Raw genomic sequence first — 20616 nt, 5'->3', positions numbered from 1 at the left:
CAGCAGGACAATGGGGAAATGACACCCCCTGCACACCGGCACTGGGGATGGGCCCCCCCAGTCACCCCAAACCTTTACCCCTCCCTCTCGGTTCCCCCCAAGACCCTTCTGCGCCCCCCCCCCCCCCCCCCGTAGCCCTTCCTGGTCCCCTCCCTAAGCCCTCCCACGTCCCCACCCAGTCTCTCCTGGCCCACCCTGAGCCCTCCATAGTCCTTCCCATGTTCCCCTCTGTCCCCCCAACCCCTCCCGGTCTCCCCCTGCTCCCCCCAGTCCCTTCCTGGTCCCTTCCCAGTCCCCCCTAGATCCTCATGGTCTCCCTGAACCCTCTCTGGTCCTCCCCAAGCCCTTCCCACTCACCCCAGTCCCTTGCCGTGCCTCCCTGTTACCCCCTGAACCCTCCCATGTCCCTCCCCATCCCTCCCTACTGCCCCCTGAACCTTTCCCATCCCTCCCTGTTTCTCCAGCCTCTCCCACTCCCACCCCTGATCCTCCCCAATCCCTTCTCAGTCCCCTCAAGCCCCCCACGTCCCCCCCGTGTCCCTCTGGACACATCCCAGTCCCCCAAAGTACCCTTAATTCCCCCCCAATCCCCCCAAGCCCTTCCCAGTCTTCCCAGTCCGTGCTGCTGGATGTGGGGGCTGTTCCCGCAGGTTTACTGCGGGGGGGAGGGCAGGGTCTGGACCGCCCTGAAGGGGTCTCAGCGGCGGGAGAAATCCCCACCTGTGGGAGAGGGGTCGGGGGTCTCGGGGTGCTGCACCCACCGCCGGGTGGGGGTGCGGGGCGTTGGGTGTTGCCGCGCAGCGGGGGGGCGATCAGGGGTGCTCACCCTGGCAGGGGCTGCACTGGCAGCTGCGGATGACGGGCAGCACCACGGGCTCGCTCTGGCCGCCGGGGCAGGGCAGCCGCAGGACGCGCACGGGGCCGGCGGGGTCCAGGCGGTAGCTACAGCACTCGCACACGCTCTGCAGGTACGGCTCCTGCCGGGACGCGCTGCAGCTCGCACCGGGTCCAGCCGCGGACCCCGACACCCACTCCCGGAACCCCCCCCCCCCGGCCCCGCTGACCTCGGCGGTGACGGTGGTGCGGGACGGGCAGTGCCCGGCGCAGAAGGAGACCTCGACATCGCGCAGGGCGCAGGGGCCCTTGGCGATGGTGCGCAGCTCCGTGAGGCGCCGGCACGTGGCGGGCGGCTCCTCTGCGGGACATGGCACAGTGTGGGGGACACCGCGATGCGTCAGTGCCATGGGGTGCTGGTGGGTGATGGACCCACCGTGGCATGTGGGGACCTTACCTGGCCACTCCTCCCGGCACACGGGGCAGCAGCCTCCTGGTTCCCGAACCTTCACTGTGCCCTGATGGGATGGCAGGGTCAGATCCCACCATGTGGGACCCTCAGACCGTGTGTGACCTGCATCCATGGGACCTCCTCCCCTTGTGGGACCCCCAAGCAAGGGACCTCCTCCCCATGTGTGTCCCTTCTTGTAAGACTCCTGACCCATGTCCACTCCCCACTGGGGCCTTCTCCCCACACATGTGCCCTCCCTAGACATGCGTCCTCCCCATGAATGCTACTGCCCCACAAGTGCCTTTTTCCCTACACACGTCCCCTCCTCATGTACACACCATCCCCACGTGCCCCTTCCCTTTGTGTGACCCCTGCCCAAGTGTTCTCCTGCCCCAAATGTGTCCCCTCCCTACACATGCCTCCTGCCCATGCATGCCCTTGCTCTATGCATGTCCCCCCCATATGCACCTGCTCCACACATGCTCTTTTCCCCACACGTCCCATCCCCACACATCCCCTCTTCTCATGTTGTCTCCCCCTCAATGTGTCCCTCTCACATCTGACCCCCCACACCTCAGGGCAGGCCAGTGGGGCACAGCCAGCGGCACAGGTCACTCTCCCATCCTGGCAGCGGCACATCTCACACCCATCCTGCCACATGCTGCCGGCCTGGGGGGGACAACACAGGGCTCAGCCTGGCCATGGGAGGACACAAGGGACACCCAGACACGCAGGACCCCCACCCGCAGCCCCCGTCACCGCTGACCTGGTGCAGCTGCCCACGGTGCCGGCACTCACAGCGGGCGGCCGGGACGCAGTGTCCGGTGCTGTTGCGGTAGTGCCCGGGCTGGCAGGCGCAGCTGGGGGCCAGGGGGGTGCTGCAGTTGTGCTGGGGCTCCGCAATGTCCCAGCAGCTCCGGTCACAGCTGTCCAGTGCATCGGGGCCCTGCCAGCGCTCACCGGCAGGACAGGCTGCGTGTGGCACAGGGACATGGCACCGGCGCCGTGTGGCGCAGTGTGGTGCCTCAGTGTAGCCGGGGCAGGGAGTAGAGCCGGGGGCACTTATGGCAGGGGGGGAAGCTGCAGGGTCTGTGGCACATAGTAGGCCCCTGGCACTCTGCCCCTGCATGATGGCACTGCCAGAGCGGGTGATGCTGGGAATGCTGCTCACCCATCCCACATGTCACCGAGCAGGGGGACCAGGGTGACCATGGGGACCGCAGGCTGCGGTCCTATGCTGCGAGGAGATGTGGGGCTGTATCATGGGGGCATGGCACAGGGAATATGGCACAGGGACTATGGCATGGGCACCACAGCACAGGGAATATACTGCAGGTAGCATGGCAGAGGCACAATGGCATGGAGAGTGCATCACAGGAATGGGGACCACAGTGTGGAAACCATGGCATGGGTATGGGAACCATGGCACAGGGACCACCACACAGGTAACATGGCACCGGCACCACAGCATAGGGGCCACAGCATGGAGACCATGGCACAGGCATGGGGACCACAGCACAGGGACCATGGTGCTGGGACTGTGGCAAGGTGACATGGCACAGGGACCACGGCAAGGGAACCAAAACACGGAGTGCATTGTGGGGACCATGGCACAGGCATGGGGACCAAGGTACAGGAACTACAACACAAGGACCATGTCACAGGCACCACACTGCAAGAACTGTGGTATGAGTATGGGGACCATGGAGCAGGGACCAGATGAAAGGACCATGGCACAGGGACCATGGTGTGGGCACAGGACTGGGGTTTCTGGTCTCTCACCATTACATTCCTCCTGGGAGCAGTTGAAGGTGCCGTGGACGCAGATACTGCAGACAGAGGTGATGGGGTCAGCACCCACCTGCCAGCCCCCGGCCTGCGGTGACCCCCGTCCCCAGCACTCACCATCGGGTGCAGCCATGCTGCAGGCTGGTGCCCGGTGGCAGCTCCAGTGCCAGGGAGAGGTTGTGCGCTGCGGCCAGGGCGGGGGGCAGGTGGCAGCGGCACAGTGCGGGGGGGACACAGGCCCCGTCCTGCAGCACCTGCGAACATCAGCAGGGACGGGACGCGGGGACCCCCCTTGGCTGGACCCCAAACCCCGGGACCCCCACCTGGGAGGCAGTGGGGGGGAAATGGGGTCCCCACGGTGGTGGGGGTTTCCTAGCATAGGGGTAGTGCCTGGGGTGGAGGAGGTTCCCTGGGGTGAAGTGAGGTCCCTGGGATGGAGACGGGTCCCTAGGGTGGCAGGGCTTCCTCAGCATGGTGTGGGGTCCCTATGGTGACAGTGGGCTCCCTGGGGTGATACTGGTGTCCACAGGGTGACATCAGGGTACCCAGGGTTGGGGGGGATCTCTGGGGTGAAATTGGGGTACTTGGGGTGGTGGTGGGTTCCTGGGGTGCAGTGGGGGCCCCAGGGTGGTGTGGGGACCCTACAGTGACATCCCTGGGTTGACATTGGGGCCCTCAGAGTGGCAGGGGTCCCCAGTGGTGGAGAAGAGTCCCTGGGTGGCAGCTGGGTCCCTGGGGTGCAGTGGTGTCCCTGGGGTGATGGGGGTGGGTCCCTGGGTGGTGGAGAGTCCCCGTGGTGCAGTGGTGTCCCTTGGGTGGCAGTGAGGTCCCTGGGTGCTGGTGGTTCCCAGGACACTGAGGGGTCCCAGGGTGCAGCAGGGCCCCCGGGTGCCGCTGTGGTCCCGGTGCCCGCGCCGGTCCCGCTGTCGGTACCTGTCCGTGCGGGCAGGCGCAGCCGCGCTGGCAGCTCTGAGTCACGCAGCGCGCCCCGGGGCCGAGGTGCGCGCAGTGCCGGGGGCAGGCGTTGGCGCAGGGCCCGAGCCGCTGCCCGCCGGGGCACTCTGCGGGGCGAGCGGCGGCTGCGGCACAAGGAGCAGCCCCCAGGCCCCGCGCCCCCGCCCGGCGCCCCCTCCTTACCCGGGGAGCAGTTGTGGGCGCTGCAGACGCGGTGCAGCAGCAGCAGCGGCGGCGGCAGGAGGGGACACGGCTCCCCCGGCCCCGGCAGCAGCTCCCGGCGGCGCTCGGAGGTGCCTCCACCGCAGGTGGTGCTGCAGCGGCTCCACGGGGACCAGGGGCTCAGCCGGCAGCCGCCTGCGGGGAGCGGGGTCAGCGATGGGCTTCGATGGGCACCATCCCACTGGCATCCCTCCGTCATCCCTCCATCATCCCACTGTCCTACCACCCCTGGCTGTCCCACCATCATCCCTCCATTGCCCCACCATTGTCCCACCAACCTGCTGCCCCTTGGTGTCAATCATCCCGCCATCATCCCACTGTCCCACTACCATTCCACCATCATCCCACCATCCCTTGCAATCTCACTGCCTCACGATTCTCCTGCTGCCCTACTGTCTTGCCATTGTCCCACCATCATCCCATCATCCCACCACTGTCTCACCACCATTGTCTCACATCATCCCACCATCATCCCACAATTGTCCCACAATCCCTGGCTGGCCACTGTGCCGCCACCATCCCAGCATCATCCCACTGTCCCACCATTGTTCTGCCATCATCCCACCATCATCCCGCCACCATCCCACCTTCCTGCCACCATCTCAACATCCCATTGTTGTCCCACCATCGTGACTGCCCCACCATCATCTTGCCATCACGCTACCATCCCACTGTCCCTTGCCAGCCACCATTCCACCGCCATCCCACCATCAACACACCAACCCTTGCTGTCCCACTGTCCCACCATCATCCCACCATTGCCCCATCATCCTGCTATAATCCTACTGTTCCAGTGTTTTGCCATCCCACCATCCCACCACTGTCCCACTGTCCCACCATCACTACAGCATCATCCCACCACTGTCCCACCACACTGGCACTCACCAGGACAGGGCTGCAGGTTGCACTCAGCCATCTCCTCAGTGTCAGTGGCACTGCAAGGCTCCCCCCCGGCACTCTCCCGGCACTCATGGTGCCGAGAAGTGTTGCCGCCACCGCAGCTGTGAGAGCAGGGGCTCCACGGGGACCAGGGCCCATAGATGGGACACGCCAGTGCCGGGCAGGTGAAGGTCCCATTCCTGCAGGTGCTGTGCCGGGAGTGACACCAGCCATCAGTCCTGGACCACAGGCTGTGCCGCACGGCACAGGGCACCCGTCCCACCGCAGTGGCACCCACCAGTTTTGGCAGCCACGCTCAGCCGCCTGCCCTGGCCACAGCTCCCGGGTGCCGTTGGCAGTGGGCAGCCCGCAGCGGCACTGGGCCACCAGCACACACAGCCCATCCTGCAGCAGCTGTCCCGGGGGGCACCGGCACCCTACGGGCACAGAGGAGCAGGGCTGCACCCATGGGTGCTGTGGGTGCTCCCAAGGACCTGGTGGGACATGGCGGCTCCACCATGGGGATATACATGGGTGCACTGGGGGGCAGCTGGTGCTGTGGGGCAGGGTTGATAGGGGGGGCTGTGCTAGGATCAGGGGGGGCATGCTATGGGGTGGTGTTTGCTATGGGGTGGGGTTTGCTATGGGGCTGGGGCCATGCTATGGGGTGGGAGCTGTGCTATGGAGCACAGGTGTGTACTATGAGGTAGAGGCTGTGCTATGGGGCAGGGGCTGTGCTGTGAGGCAGGAGGCCATTCTATGAGGAGTGAGGTCAACTATGGGGCAGGGCAGCATGTTATGGAATGGGGGATGTGCTAGACAGCTAGGGATGTGTTATTGGTTGGGGGCCATACTATGGGGCAGGATGCTGTGCTATGAGGTGGGGAGCTGTTACGGAGCACAGGGGTGTGCTGTGGGGGGTGTTTGCTATGGTGCAAGAGACCATGCTATAGGGCAGGGGGCTGTGCTATGGGGTGGGATACCCCCCTATGGGTCAGAGTCTACCGCAGCTTGGTGCACATACCCGGTTCACAGGGTCCCTGCAGACACTCGACGTGGGGCCAGAGGTCAGCGCAGGCACGGGGGCACCGGTTGGCGCAGGACATGGTGAAGACCCGGCCCCGCTCATCACACCCCTCGCCTGGGCACATTGGCGAGTGTTAGGGTGCAGCACTGGCACCAGCACCGGCCCCAGCACCCACCGCATGCGGGCATTACCTGCGCAGGCAGCAGTGTTGCAGCTCTGTGTCTGAGCACGGGCACCGTGGCACTGCCGGTCACCCGCCGGGTGCTGGGGCCGGCGCTGACGCAGGCGGTAGCCACCGCTGCAGGGGTCCTGGCAGGTTCCCCAGGGTCCCCAGGGCCCCCAGAGGCAGGGGTCTGTACAACACGGAGGTCACTGGTACTGCGGGGACCCGGCCTGGCCCTCGTCCCCTCACTGGGTCCAGTGTGCAGGGGGAGGCACTCACCGTCACAGGGGGTGTCCTGGCACTGGATGCCCTCGGGGGTGCAGGTGCTGTGGGAGCACGGGTGGGTGGCTGGGTGGGAACCGTGGTGGCCCTCATCCTGGTCCTCATCTCCATCTCCCCGTCCCCACCCTACCCCGATCCCTTCACTGACCATTGCCGGCAGGGTCCCTGTATCCAGCTCTCCCCCAGGCTCCCGTTGCCGCCCTCCCGCGGGCACAGGGCTGGACAGGGCCCCTCGGCACAGTCCCGGCTCTGCTCCTGCGGGCCCTCGCATGGCACAGCACCCGCCACTGCGATGGGGGTCCTGCGGGGACACCGGGGTCACCCGCGGCATGGGGGTGCACAGCAGCACCTGTCCCGGGTGTCCACTGGATGCCGTATGTCCCCTGTGTGCCATGTCCCTGAGTGCTGTATCTCCTGGGTACAGGTGTGCCACGTGTCCCCCCGGGTGACATTTCCCCCCCTGCAAGTGCCATATGTGCCCTCCAGGTGCTGTGTCCCCCTTCAGTACCATGAGTATCCCCCATGTGCTATGTCCCCCTCCCCCAGGTGCCATATGATCCCATGTGTCCCTCCCAGGTGCCATGTGCCTCCTTGGGTGCTGTGTCTCCCATGTCGTCCCCAGGTGCCATGTCCCCCACCGATTGTCCTCCGGGTGCCATATGTCCCTCCCAAGTGCTGTGTGTCCCCCCTCAGTGCCATATGTGTCCCCCATGTGCTGTGTCCCCCCCCGGTGCCACATGTCCCCTAGGTACTATGTGTATCCCTGGGGTGCTGCCATCCCCTTCCCAAGTGCCATATGTCTTCCAGGTGCCATGTGTCCCACCTGGGTGCCATGTTGCCCCAGGTGCCATTTCCTGTCATGTCCCAAGGGTGCCATACGTACCTCCCTTATGCTGTGTCCCCCCCATACAGTATGTGTCCCCCATGCGCTGTGTCCCCTCCCAGGTGCCATACATCCCCCAAATGCCATATCTATGAGTTCTGTATCCCCTGGGTGCCGTATCTCCCGTGTCCTCTCCGGATGCCATTTCCCCCTGCCACAAGTGTCATGTGTCCCCCCGCAGTGCTGGTGTCCCCCAGGGTACCACATCCCCTGTGTGTGCCATGTGTCCCCCCGGCCGGTGCCACCTGTGCCTGCGCTGCCGCCCGTGCCCGCAGGTGACGGTGCAGGGCGCCCATCGGCCCCAGGGGCTCCAGCGGCACTGTGGCGGGGGGCATCCGTCGCGGGCGCAGCGCAGGCGGCCGCTGTCACACTCGCAGCTCTCGCACCCGTCGCGGTGGCGGCTCCCGGGCTCCCACCCGCGCCCGGCCGCGTCCGTGCACTCGCAGCGGGCGAGGGGCACGCAGCCGCCGTCCTGCTCCAGCGACCCTGCGGGACACGGGCACGCGTGGGGACACGGCACCGGCGCGGGGCTGCGGGGCCCGGAGCCGAGCGGTGCCGCACTCACCGTTGGGGCAGCGGCAGCCGGGCCGGCAGCGCTCCTCGGGCCCGCAGGACAGCCCCGCACGCAGGTCCCTGCAGTGCCGCGGGCACCGGTTGGCACAGGGCACCAGCACCGTGCCCGGGGGACAGCTCTGCCCTGGGGGCGGCACCGACACACACCGGTGACACCGGTGACCCCAGTGACTCCCGGTGACCCCAGTGCCCCGGTGCCGTGTCCGTACCGCAGGGCTGGGGGTTGCAGAGCCGCAGCTGGTGCCGCTCGCCCGGGCAGGGCTCACCCCCGTTCTTGGGAGGGGGCCGGGTGCAGGAGCGGCTGCGCAGGGACCGGCCCCCCCCGCACGTCCGGTCACACCGTGACCAGGGGCTCCAGGGGGACCAGGCGCCGTCCACTGCATCATGGGGGGGGTCAGGTGGGGGCGATGACCGGGACCCCCAGACTCCCCCAGTGTCCCCTCATCAGCCCCCTCCGACCCCGCACAACCTCCCCGAAGACCCCAACAAGCCCCCCAACCCAATCCCCTCCAACAACCCCCCCCAGCCACCCAAGCCCACTCCAAGCAGCCACCAAAGTCCTCAAAGACCCCGTAACTCCTCCAAGAAGCCCCCCAGCTGCCCCCCCAAACCCACCCTGAGCCCCCAATCCCTCTCCAAACCCTTCAACAAACACCCCAATCGCACTGAGACCCCCCCAACTTCCCACAATCCCCCCTGAGCTCCCCAAGCCCACCCCAAGACCTTCCGAGACCCCAAGAAGCCCCTCAATCCCCTCCCAGCCCCCCCTTCAAACCCACCCTGAGCCCCCCAACAGCCCCCCCAGCCCCACACCAGTGCAGGGGCGCAGGCCACAGGCGCGATGCTCGGTGCTGGCGTTGCCGATGTCAGGGCACCAGCGGCCCCCCGGCCCGGGGGGGGTGTACGCCCGCAGGCGCAACTGCAGCCCCCCCCCGCAGCTCCGGGAGCAGCCGCCCCACTGGCCCCACGGCGTCCACTCACAGTCACAGGCCCCACCGGGGCAGGGGGGCGCTGTGGGACCCCAACACCCATGAGCCGAGGGACAGGGCTCCCCATCTATGGCCCCCCAGTGCAGCGTGGCAGGACGTCCCCCCCATAACCCACACATTCAGTGGGGCAGGGCCCCCCCTAGATATCTGCTCAGGGGAGCAGGGCCACTCACAGCTCCCCAGTGCAGTGGGGCAGGGTGTTCATTCACTCCCATAGCCCACCCTTGTAGATGGGGCAGGACCCCCCCAATAGCTTCCCTGTGCAGTGGGGCTGGGTGTCCATCCCTCCTCGCCATAGCCCACCCACACAATGGGGCAGGTTCCTCTCCCAGCCCCACACGCGGTGGGTCAGGCCCCCCCCCGCACCGTCGCAGTGGGGCAGGTTGCAGGCCCGCTGCTGCTCGCTCTCCCCGCCGCAGTCCCCGGCGCCGCTGCAGGAGCGGTTGCGGCTCTTGGTGGCCGGTGCCTCGGGGCGGGTGCAGCTCCTGGAGCAGGGGCTCCAGGGGGACCAGGGCCCGAAGCCCCCCTCGGCCTCGGCGCCCAGGGATGTGGGGCTGGGCCTCGGCGTGGGGGTGGGCATGGCTGGGGGTAGAGAACAGGGTGACACCTCCAAACCCCCGTGGGACCCATGGCTCCGTGGGGCAGAGGGGATGGGGATGGGAGCCACGGCAGGGCAGAGGCAACGGGGCTGGGACTCATGCGGATCATGCCATGGGGATGGGGATGGGGATGGGACTCATTGCAGGGCAGAGGGGATGCGGCTGAGACCTATGGCCTGGCATGATGGAACCAACAGGAGAGGGAATGGGGATGCACCGTGACCCACGGCAGGGGGACAGGATGAGGCTGTGACCCACGGCAGAAGGTCTGGGATGGGCCACGGCCCACTGCAGAGAGGCTGGGGCTGGGCTGTGACCCATGGGAGAAGGAATGGAGATGGCCTGTGACCCATGGCAGAGGGGACACGAGGGGCTGTGACCCATGGCAGAGGGGACAGGGATGGGGCATAACACAATGCAGAAAGGCTGTGACCCATAGCAGAGGGGACCAGATGGGGCTGTGATCCGTTAGAGGGGCTGGCATGGGGCTGTGACGCACCGGGGCAGTCGGGGGTCCGGCAGTACATGGCGTCAGTGCGGGCTCCGGTGCAGTCCCGGCCGCCATGGGCCGGTGTGGGGCTGGTGCAGCCCCTCTGGCGGGTGCTGAGCCCCAGCCCCCCACATGTGGGTGCACAGGGGCTCCAGGGGCTCCAGGACCCCCAAGCCCCATCCTGCCGGCAGCCCCCCAGCTCCGTGCAGTTCAGGTGGCCGTGACGGCACGTGCTGGGGGGCAGTGACAGGGCCGCTGTGGGGCTGGGGCTGGGGGCAGCAGGGTGGTGGGGAGGGCAATGGGGTGATGGGTAAGGGGAGCTGGGTGCTGGGTGAGGGTGGAAAGGGGCTGGGTAATGGGAGGGGAAGGACCATGGGGTAGGTGGTGGTGGGGAAGTGCCAAGGGGCAATGGGGAAGGGATGTGGGGTAGCGGTGGGGTTAGAGAGGGGTGGGGAAGGGCAGTGGGGTGACAGGGAAGGGCCGTGGGGTGGTGGGGAAGGACCCCGTGTGCAGGGGCCGTGGGGCAGGCGCTGGCTGTGGGTCGCGGTCACTCACCAGTTGGCGCAGGCCGTGCGCACGGAGCCCCCCGCGGGCAGCTCCTGCCCGGGCAGCAGCCGGGGCTCGGCGGTGCCGGTGGATCCATTCTGCAGCTCCCGCAGGAGCTGGGCCGGCAGCGCGCACGGACACTCCTGCGCGCCGGCACCGGAGCGCCGGGAACACGGCATGGACCCGGGGGCACCCAGCGCCCCATGGAGCACCCATGGCCTCAGGGAGCATTCATCACCCCCAGAAGCATCCATGCACCTGGGCATCCCTCAACATCCCACGGATGACCCCATGTCCTGGGCTCCTCCATGACCCCAGGTATGATCCATCCCACCCCATTCCCGTCCCCATCCCCATTCATCCCCATTCCCACCCCGATTCCCATCCCCATTCCCATTCCATCCCATTTTGATCCCTATTATCCCCACCCCATTCCCATTCCATCCCCATTATCCCCACCCCATTCCCATTACTATCCCCATTCCCATTCCCATCTCCATTCACATCCACATTCATCCCCATACCCATCCCCATTCATCCCCATTCCCACCCTGATTCCCATCCCCATTCCCACCCCATTCCCATTCCATCCATTTCCATCCCCATTATCTCCACCTCATTCCCATTCCATCCCTTTTCTGTCTCCATTCCCATCTCCATTCCCATCCCCATTTATCCCCATCCCCATTCCCATCCCCATTCATTCCTATCCCCATTCCCATCCCCATTCCCACCCCATTCCCATTCCATCCCTTTTCCATCCCCATTCCCATCCCCATTCATTCCCATCCCCATTTATCCCCATTCCCATCCCCATTCATTCCTATCCCCATTCCCATTCCCGTTACATCCCATTCCCACCCCATTCCCATTCCATCCCATTTCAATCCCTATTATCCCCACCCCATTCCCATTCCATCCCATTTCCATCCCCATTATCCCCACCCCATTCCCATTACTATCCCCATACCCATTCCCATCCCCATTTATCCCCATTCCCATCCCCATTCATTCCCATCCCCATTCCTATCTCCATTCCCATCCCCATTTATCCCCATCCCCATTCATTCCCATCCCCATTCCCACCCCATTCCCATTCCATCCCATTCCCATCCCCATTCCCACCCCATTCCCATTCCATCCCATTCCCATCCCCATTCCCATCCCCATTCCCACCCCATTCCCATTCCATCCCATTCCCATCCCATTCCCATCCCCATTCCCATCCCCATTCCCATTCCATCCCATTCCCATCCCCGTTCCCCTCCCCGCGCTCACCCCCGCGCACTCCCCGCGGTGCAGGAAGGTCCCCACGGGGCAGCCGCAGCCCTGGGCGCAGGCCCCGCCCCCGCAGCCCACGCGCCCGGACACGTGGGCGCAGCTGAACGGGCAGGCCCCGCCCACGCACTCGCGGAACACCCGGCCCCGCGGGCAGCCCGAGTCTGTGGGGCGGCGCCGTGGGGCAGAGCCGTGGGGCAGGGGAACGGGGCAGGGCTATGGGGCAGGGCTGTGGGGCAGGGCTATAGATCAAGGGTGTGGGGCAGGGCTATGGGGCAGGGCTGTGGGGCAGGGGTGTGAAAAAGGCCTAAGGGATTAGGCTATGGGACAGAGCTGTGGGGCATGGGTATGGGCCAAGGGTATAGGGCAGGGCTGGGGGTGGAGGTATGGGTGAGGGCCATGGGGCAAGGCTGTGGGTCAGGGCAGTGGGGTAGGGGCATGGAACATGTCTAAGGGATTGGGCTATGGGGCAGAGCTGCAGGGCATGGGTATGAGCAGGGGTACGTGTGAGGGCAGTAGGGCAGGGCTATGGAGCAGGGCCATGGGCCAGGCTTAAGGAATAGGGCTATAGAGCAAGGGCGTGGGGCAGGACTGCGGGGCAGGCTTAAGGGATTGTTCTGTGGGGCATGGGTATGGGCAAGTGGATGGGTCAGGCCTAAGGCACAGGGCAGTGGATTGGGTCCATGGGGCAGGGCTGTGGGTCAGGACAGTAGGTCAGGGCTATGGAGAAGGGTTATGGGGCAGGTGTAAGGGACAGGACTATGAAGTGGAGCTGTGAGGCAGGGGTATGGGTCAGGGGTGCAGGTCAGGGCTATGGGTCAGGCCATGGGTCAGGCCGGCACTCACCGCGGCACACGTGGGTGTTGCACATCTGGCTCTGCAGGCCCAGCCCCGCACACTCGGGCTCCTGGCACTGCCGCCGGCGCAGCCGCTCGCCACCGCCGCACGAGACGCTGCAAGGGCCCCACGGCGACCACGCGCCCCACGGCGCCTCTGTGGGACGCGGGATGGGGCCACTGGCTCAGACAGTGACCCCCAACACCCACAGCCCTTGGGGAAGGCGCCTTGGGGGGGCTCAGCCCCACGGCACCCCACATAACTGAGGCCGTACGCGGCACAGTTGGAGCCCGGCACGGTCCACACGTGCCCCCATCACCCCGTGACCCCCGCGCCGCCGGTGCCGCCGCGGTACCTGCGCAGGGCTCCGTGCCGCACACCATGGCCCCGGCGCTGCAGGTGCTGCGGGAGACGGGGGTCAGCGCCGGCGGCGTCAGCCCCGGGCGGGCCCCCCCCCCCCCGAGCCGCTCCCGCACCAGTTGTTGCAGGCGTCCCCGGCAGCGGTGTCCCCGGGCAGGTACAGGCGGCCGCGGTGGTAGCAGGGGCAGCGCGCGGGCCGCACGCAGCTCCGGCCGTGCAGCAGGAGCCCCGCGGGGCAGGCGCAGCCGTCGCGGCAGCGCGCGGCGCACTCCACACCCGCGCCGAGGTCCAGGCAGAGGCGCGGGCAGGGCCCCCCCACGGCGCGGCACTGGGCAGCCGTGCGGTACAGAGCGTGCCCGGGGCACCGCGCTGCGGGCACCAGCGACAGCGTCGGTGGAGGGGTTCCCGTCCCTAGGGACCCCGCGGCCCTGGGCCTCTCTCCCTGATCCCCCCCATCCCTTGTGCCCCCCAAACCTGGAATCCCATTCCCAGTGCCCCCCCACTCTTAGCACCCCTCACTGCCCGTGCCCTCCAGCTCCCCAGGCCAGGGCTGGCAAGTGGGTGGATGCCACAGGCATGGAGGGCCTGGAGCTGGTGGGACCCCGATGCCGGGGTGTTCCCCCATCCTGCCGCAGCCAGGCAGCCTCACAGCCCCAGACACGCAGCACCCTGTCCTTAACACTCCAAAACACACAGCGCCCAGCCCACAGCACCCCTGATCCCACAGATCCCCAATGCCAACAGCACCCCAAAGCTCAAGCCACCCTGAAACCCATGGGGCCTCCAAACCCACAGCACTCCCAAACCCACAGCACCCCAAAGCCCCCATCACCCAGCCCATGGCACCCCAAACCAAACAGCACCCGTAATCCCACAGCACCCAGTCCATACCACCCTCACCCCACAGCACCCCAAGCCCCCCAGCAGTGGGTCGGGCCTGGTCAGGTTGGGGGTCACGCACCGTGGCAGGGCTGGGTGTTACAATCCCGTGTCTGCAGGTGGGGGCCGGTGCAGGACTCCCTCTGTTCCGGCGCGGTGCAGGCCCGGTGCCGCCTCTGCTCACCGGTGCCGCAGGACACGGAGCACTCGGACCAGGGTGCCCAGGGGCTCCAGGCGCTGCCGAGCTCTGCCGGGACGGACAGACGGACGTGTGGTGTTTGAGGGGTCACCGAGGCAAAGGGGGGTCAATGTGCCTGGTGTCACCCACCGGTGCTGCAGGGCTCGTGGCACTCGCGCAGCTCCCGCGCCGCCCCGGTGCAGGGCGCTCCGCCGGCAGCTGCCGTGGGGTTGGTGGGTGACCTGCGGGAAGGCATCACGTGGCCGCTCCATCCGTGGGGTGCAGCCGCCCCATGGCTATGGGGCAGAGCCCCAACCCAGCCTCACACCTGAACCTCTCCTGCGTCCCCACGCCGCAGCTGCCACTGCAGTGGGTCCACGGTGACCACGTGGACCAGCCACAGTCCACGGCGCAGGACGCGTCCTCGCATGTCACCGTCCCGTTGTGGCACGTGCTGGGGACCGGCACCGGGATGAGCCATGCGGACAAGCCAGGGGCACCCCCAAACCTCCCCAAGCCCCTTGGGGTGCAACACGGGGGTCGCACTCACCACCGCCGGCAGTCCTGCAGGAACACCTCGCCGGGCCGGCGCTGCTCACCAGGCACGTGGCACCGGCACTCACCGGCATCCACACAGCCGCCGTCCTGCAGGAACAGCCCCGGCGGGCACCAGCACCCTGTCCCGGGGCGCCCTCAGCACCGGAACTCGGCACCCAGAGCCCCCCCAAGCACCCAGACCCCGCACCCATCCCTCACCGGCCTGGCAGCGCCGCCCGCAGGTGCCGTTGCCACCGAGGTCGCCGCAGCTCCGGGTGCAGGGGGGGTCCCGTCCGCCCTCGCAGTCCTCGGCCCGCACAAGCACCATGCGGGGGCCGCAGGCTGGGGTCGGGGGCACAGGGGGTGCTCAGGGATGCAAGGGGCACCCGGTGTCCCCCGCTCCTTCCCGTGTCCCTGTCCCCCGCCGTACCTGGGGGGTCCCCGCAGGGCTGGAGGCTGCAGGGCTGGGTCTGAAGGTGCCCCCCCGGGCACGGAGCCCCCCCGTTCTTTGGGGGGGGGTCGCTGCAGCTCCGCTCCCGGCTCCGCACGCCCCCCCCACACGTGGCGTCGCAGGGGGACCAGGACCCCCAGGCTGCCCACCCGCCAGGCACTGCGGGAGCCAGCAGCGTGTGAGGAACCCCGGACACCCCCATAGCCTTCCCCTGCCCCACGGCTCAGCCACGGCTACCCCCGTGCGAGGGTCTGGCCCCCTGAGCCCTGGAGCCATCTGGAACAAATGGGGGTGTCATTGTGTCAGGGGTCCTTGGGGTGAGGGGTGGTACCCAGCGGTCCCTGGGGGATCCCGGGGGGCACCTGCAGGGTACCTGGGGGGGTACGTGGGGGTCTCTAGAATGGGAGAGGGTCCCTTGGGGGTCCCAGGGGTGGGAGAGTGTACCCAGGGATGGGGGTACCCGGGGGGTCTCTGGGCAGTCCTTAGGGTGGGAAAGGGTCCCCGGGGTGACCCTGGGGTTCCCTGTGGGTGATGAGGGTGCCTGGAGGTGCCAAGGGTACCTGGGCAGGCGCGCAGGAAGCAGACGCGGGTGTCGGGGGGGGTCCGTGCGCAGCCCCCCCCGGGCAGGGCCCGCCGCAGGGTGACCCCCAGCCCACAGGAGCGGCTGCAGGGACCCCAGTTCCCCCAAGGAGCCGGAGCACAGGTGGCTGGGGGGGGAGGCAGGGATGATGGGGGGGTCCCCAGCCCCCCCTCAACATTGGATTCCTGCAGATACGGTGCCCCCACACCTGGACCCTCATCCTGGTGCTCCCCATCCATGATGTCCCCCAGCACCAGCACCCCCAAACCCACAGAAGATGAAAACCCACAGCACCCCAAAAATCACAGCACCCCTAAATCCACAGCACCCCAAACCCAATGGTAGCTCTGAGCCCACAGCACCCCCATCCCATAGTACCCAGTCCACAGCACCCCAAAACCACAGCACCCTAAATCCCACAGCACCCCTAAACCCATGGCAACCCAAAATCTATGGCACCCAGCCCACAGCACCCCCAACCCTTTGGTCCCCAGCCCCATGGCGTGAGCTGGGTGCTGTCCTCCTTGTCCCAGGGATCCCCACGTCCCATCCTGCTCTGGGGGAGCCCCCCACATCTGGGCGGGCCGTGCCTGGCCCTGCCCCATGCCCCGGGGTCCCCTCACCTTGTGGGGTAGGGCTGGAGAGCCCTGTCAGTGCTGGGGGGGATCCAGTGGAGGGTGGCCCTGTTTGGGGGCTGGTTCCTATCCCCAGGGTGCTGGGGGTTGTTGGGGTGTCAGGGGGCCCCAGTGCTGGCTCCATGACCCCCGGCTCCGTGGGGCTGCTGGCTCCAGTTGCGGGGGGGCCCACAGTCATCATGTGGGGTTGGGGAAGGGGTTCAGCCCCTGGATGCCCTGGGGTATGTAGGACACAGCTGGGGGGTCAGGACATGACCCCGACACACCAACTGCATGCAAGGATGGGGAGACCCCAGCCCAGATGCCCCTCAGCCCCACATCTGACCCCCAGGCCACCCCCTTCCCCACAGGAGGTACCTGGTGGAGTGAGCTCAGCACCTTTGGGTGGCAGCTGGGTGCCCATCCCAGGGGACACCTGCATGGGGACAGACAGGTGTCACCTGCTGCTCCCCATCCCCTGTGCCCCCCATTCCCCCTGGGCTCACCATGGCTGGGGGCACTGGCGGTGGCTGCGTGGTCGTGCTCAGCACCAGGACACCGGCTGCGATGGGGGCCACGGGGCTGGGGATGTGCAGCCAAGATTAAAGGTCACTCACTGTGACCCCCAGCTCCCATGGGAGCCCCCAGTCCCGCTATGGTACCTGGTGGTGCTGGGGGGCCCACAGCCGGCCTCATCAGTGCCGTCAGGGCAGTCGGTGACACCATCACAGAGGGGACCCCGGGGACCGCCGAGGACACATTCCCCGCTCCCACACCGGAACTCCCCCGTGGCACAGGGGCCCTGGCTCCGTGTCACTGGCACCATCGATGTCACCGGCATCATAGGTATCACTGGCAGCATCACCGGTGTCACTGGCACTATCACAGCCCCATGCCGGGCTGGAGACACTTGAGGAGAGGGCAGAGGTGGCCAGTTGAAGGGCACCCACCGGGGGGGGGGGTGTCCCCCTTGCCCCCCATTGTCCCTGGTACCTGTGGGGCAGCCCAGCAGCTCAGCGCGCAGCACAATGCGGTTGTGGAAGTCCTGGGGCAGGATGCGGACGTGCTGCGCCTGCACCATGCGGCCTAGCAGCCGCACCACTGGCGTGCTGGCATCCTGGTTGCCCTGAAAGAGCTGGTGGGGGCACACAGACAAACACAGAGGGGTGTACATGCATGTACACACACACATGTGCACCATCACACGTGCGCTCATGGTTGCATGTGCAGCCAGTGGCACCTGGGCATTGGTGGTGCCATTGGTCAGGTTGCGGTAGTGGTGCCAGCGGGTGCCATCAGCACTGAACTGCAGCAGGAACGCGGTGACGAAGGCGTCGGAGGAGCCGGCTCCCTGCACCACCACCCCTGCAGGGACAGCGCGGCACATGGTGGCACCAGTGGCACCGTCAGAGCCGCGGCGGGCAGGCTGGCACCCACCGGTGATGTTGGTGGGCTTCAGCAGGTCCAGCTGCAGGAAGGGGAGATCATCGGGCAGCGCCTCGGAGGCATCATCCGGGGGGGCCCAGCCCTGCAGCGACTCCCCGGGGCCACCACCGTGCAGCCGGGCAGCGTGTGCCGGGCTCTCCGCCTGCTCCGATGAGGCACCAAAGCTGCCGTCCGGCAGAGCCGCGGTGCCCAGCGGGAGGTAACAGGGATCTGGCGGGATGCGGGAGCAGGTCAGGGTCTGGGGACACGACCCCTGTCCCGGCTGCCTGCAGCTGCCTGCGCTGGCAAGCCTCATGGTGGTGGTGCTCACCGCCAAGGGGAGGCAGCGGGAAGGTGAGCAGGGAGGAGCCGGGGGGCTCTGTTGGCGCGGACGAGGGGGCCTCCGCTGTCGGCAGTGCCGGGGGAGTGGCCGTCACGTTGTCACCTGCAGCGGAGATCGTGTCAGGCGGCCCCTCTAGGATGGGGACCTCCATCACGGCATTCGCTGTTCCAACTCACCCGCGGGGGCACAGTAGCAGCAGGAGTCCCCGTGGCCATCAACCAGCACCCGGCCCTACGGAGGTCACTGTCACCATCACCGCCAACAGTGCCAGGACCGGCACCGGTGTCGCGTTCCCCCCCACGCCCTCACCTGCGGGCAGCCGGCGGCGCGGTGCGGGCAGTAGGGCGAGCACCGCACGGCCAGGCTGGGCAGGCACTGGCACACGTGGCAAGGCTCCTCACGCCACCGCTCCCCCGGTGCGCGCCGGCGGCCCCGGGACTGGCACTGCCGGCACGGCGCCGTCTGGCACCTGCGGGAGCGCGGAGGTCACCGGGAGCCCGCCGCTCGTCCGTCACCACCCCGGTGCGCACCCTCCGCACCTGCGCGCCTTGCGGTAGATGCCGCGGCAGTGCCGGCCGCCGCCGCGCTGGCTGGGGTTGGTGGGGCTGCGGAACGACCACTGCACGCTCTGCGCGCCGCAGGGCCCGGGGCACTCGCCCCACGCCGACCAGGCCGACCAGCCGCAGTGCACTGTGGACGGCACCGGCTCAGTGCGGGGCACCGGCACCTCCTCCCCACCGGCGCGGTGCCGCCGCTGCCGGGACTCACCGGCGCAGTCGGGGTTCTGCCGGCAGCGCCGCAGCTGCCCGCCCAGGCAGGCGCAGAGCCGGCAGTCCATCTTCACCAGCTGCCCCGGGGGGTGCCGCAGCCCCGCGGCGTGGCACGGGCACTCCCGCGGCTGCACGCACCGGCCCTCGTCCAGCACCAGCCCCGCCGCGCACCAGCACCCTGCCGCGGGGCGGTGCGCGGTGGGTGCTCCGCGGTGACTGACCCCTGGCCCGCCCCACCGCGGTGTGTGGGGACCTCGGGGCGCCGCGGCACCCGCGCCCCTCACCTGGGCTGCAGGGCCGGTCCTGCCGGCACGCGGCACCGGTGGAGACGTCGGCGCAGGATGCGGGGCAGGGAGCGCAGGGCCATGGCCGCAGCCCCTCCGGGCAGGAGGAGGTGTTGGGGCAGCCCCCCGGGGTGCAGGGAGCTGGGGGGCGTTGGTACCACTCACCCGTGGGGATCCACCTGCCCCATGGAGCACACAGGGACCCACCAACAGAGCCCAACCATCCATCCCATAAAATCCACCCGATCCATGGAGCCCACCCATCCCACCAAGACCCTCTTACCCCATGGAGCCCACCTACTCCTTGGAGACCACTCATCCATGGAGCCGACCTCATGGGGCCCACCCGTCCCTTTGGCACCCACCTACCCCTCAGAGCCCACACACTCTGTGAACATCTCCATCCCTATGGACCCCCCACCCCACGGGCACCCACCCGTTTCAAGAGCACCGGGGGTCTCTCCAGGCAGGTCACTGCAGGGGCGGCCGCCGTTCCGGGGGGGTTGGCATTGCCGCTGCCGCTGCCGCAGCCCCCCACAGCCCTCAGGGCACGAGGACCAGGGACCCCACTCAGCCCAGGCACCGTCAACTGTGGTGGGAGGGAGGCGGGAGGGTGGGAGCCCCCATGGGACCCCTCGTGGGACCCCCCATGGGGCTTCTGCACCCACAGGCAGGACACTGGGGGATTTGGGGGAGTTTTGGAGGGTTCTGAAGAGATATTTGGGTCCTAAGGGGGGCAATGGGGTGTCCCAAAGGGGATTGGGATCATCTGGGGGGTATTGGGATGCTGCAGGGGAGCATTAGGGGGGATCCCTGGGGTAGTGGGAACCCCCCAAATCCCCCCAAGTATCCTCAGCCATGGGAACTCCCAATTCCCCAGCACCCCGGCTATGGGAACCCCCATGGGAATCCTGAAACCCCCATGGGAACCACCAAATTCCCCAGGAACCCCTAAATCCCCTGGGCAGTTTTGGCCATGAGGATCCCCATGGGAACCCCCATACACTGCTGAGCAACCTCAGCTATGGAAACCCCTTGGCTCTCCAACCACAAGGACCCCCAAAACCCACAGGCACCCCAGAGTCCCCATGGACTGCTGCTGCCACAGCCCCCCCACCCCGGTGCCAGCCCCTTATTGCTGACAGCACTGGGCTCACCGGGGCAGGCGATGCTGAAGCACTGCTGCTGCTCGGCAGCCTGCCCGCGGCACCGGTGCAGCACACCAGGACGGAGCTGGTGGCAGCCCCGTGTGCGGCGCTGCAGGCCGGGGCCACAGGAGTGGGTGCAGGTGCCCCATGGCCCCCATGGCCCCCACTTGCCGCAATCCCGTTCATCCTCCCCACTGGCACCGCAGTCCGGAATGCCATCGCACACCTATAACACCAGGGCAGCGCTGAGCC

The 20616-nt window shown here is 67.6% G+C and overlaps 1 protein-coding gene across 1 annotated transcript in view; it reads right to left on the bottom strand.

The window, feature by feature from the left end:
• Positions 1 to 697: 697 nt before the first annotated feature.
• LOC308216951 (SCO-spondin-like) overlaps positions 698 to 20616 on the bottom strand; it is a gene marked incomplete at both ends in the record, with an annotated part of 32001 nt that continues 12082 nt past the window's right edge. The window contains 44 exons of the mRNA XM_080609653.1: positions 698 to 720; positions 827 to 977; positions 1065 to 1195; positions 1292 to 1352; positions 1859 to 1954; positions 2052 to 2346; positions 3191 to 3327; positions 4007 to 4152; positions 4211 to 4384; positions 5135 to 5337; positions 5427 to 5565; positions 6153 to 6269; positions 6347 to 6508; positions 6598 to 6644; positions 6749 to 6901; positions 7729 to 7969; positions 8049 to 8180; positions 8266 to 8433; positions 8870 to 9067; positions 9412 to 9627; positions 10144 to 10403; positions 10690 to 10823; positions 11959 to 12122; positions 12805 to 12951; positions 13070 to 13197; positions 13272 to 13524; positions 14117 to 14281; positions 14363 to 14454; positions 14541 to 14666; positions 14763 to 14889; positions 14969 to 15091; positions 15180 to 15359; positions 15761 to 15864; positions 16404 to 16495; positions 16901 to 16976; positions 17057 to 17303; positions 17388 to 17529; positions 17635 to 18050; positions 18151 to 18264; positions 18339 to 18393; positions 18472 to 18631; positions 18702 to 19110; positions 19217 to 19357; positions 20374 to 20590. Of these exons, the coding sequence (XP_080465779.1) occupies positions 698 to 720; positions 827 to 977; positions 1065 to 1195; positions 1292 to 1352; positions 1859 to 1954; positions 2052 to 2346; positions 3191 to 3327; positions 4007 to 4152; positions 4211 to 4384; positions 5135 to 5337; positions 5427 to 5565; positions 6153 to 6269; positions 6347 to 6508; positions 6598 to 6644; positions 6749 to 6901; positions 7729 to 7969; positions 8049 to 8180; positions 8266 to 8433; positions 8870 to 9067; positions 9412 to 9627; positions 10144 to 10403; positions 10690 to 10823; positions 11959 to 12122; positions 12805 to 12951; positions 13070 to 13197; positions 13272 to 13524; positions 14117 to 14281; positions 14363 to 14454; positions 14541 to 14666; positions 14763 to 14889; positions 14969 to 15091; positions 15180 to 15359; positions 15761 to 15864; positions 16404 to 16495; positions 16901 to 16976; positions 17057 to 17303; positions 17388 to 17529; positions 17635 to 18050; positions 18151 to 18264; positions 18339 to 18393; positions 18472 to 18631; positions 18702 to 19110; positions 19217 to 19357; positions 20374 to 20590 (7062 nt within the window). The remainder of the gene's footprint in view (positions 721 to 826; positions 978 to 1064; positions 1196 to 1291; positions 1353 to 1858; positions 1955 to 2051; positions 2347 to 3190; positions 3328 to 4006; positions 4153 to 4210; positions 4385 to 5134; positions 5338 to 5426; positions 5566 to 6152; positions 6270 to 6346; positions 6509 to 6597; positions 6645 to 6748; positions 6902 to 7728; positions 7970 to 8048; positions 8181 to 8265; positions 8434 to 8869; positions 9068 to 9411; positions 9628 to 10143; positions 10404 to 10689; positions 10824 to 11958; positions 12123 to 12804; positions 12952 to 13069; positions 13198 to 13271; positions 13525 to 14116; positions 14282 to 14362; positions 14455 to 14540; positions 14667 to 14762; positions 14890 to 14968; positions 15092 to 15179; positions 15360 to 15760; positions 15865 to 16403; positions 16496 to 16900; positions 16977 to 17056; positions 17304 to 17387; positions 17530 to 17634; positions 18051 to 18150; positions 18265 to 18338; positions 18394 to 18471; positions 18632 to 18701; positions 19111 to 19216; positions 19358 to 20373; positions 20591 to 20616) is intronic.

This window comes from Psittacula echo (assembly GCF_963264785.1).
Source record: "Psittacula echo genome assembly, chromosome: 2".
In the NCBI taxonomy this organism is placed as follows: Eukaryota; Metazoa; Chordata; class Aves; order Psittaciformes; family Psittacidae; genus Psittacula; species Psittacula echo.
Note: the sequence above shows the minus strand (reverse complement) of the source record. Positions and strands in the feature narration are given on the sequence as shown.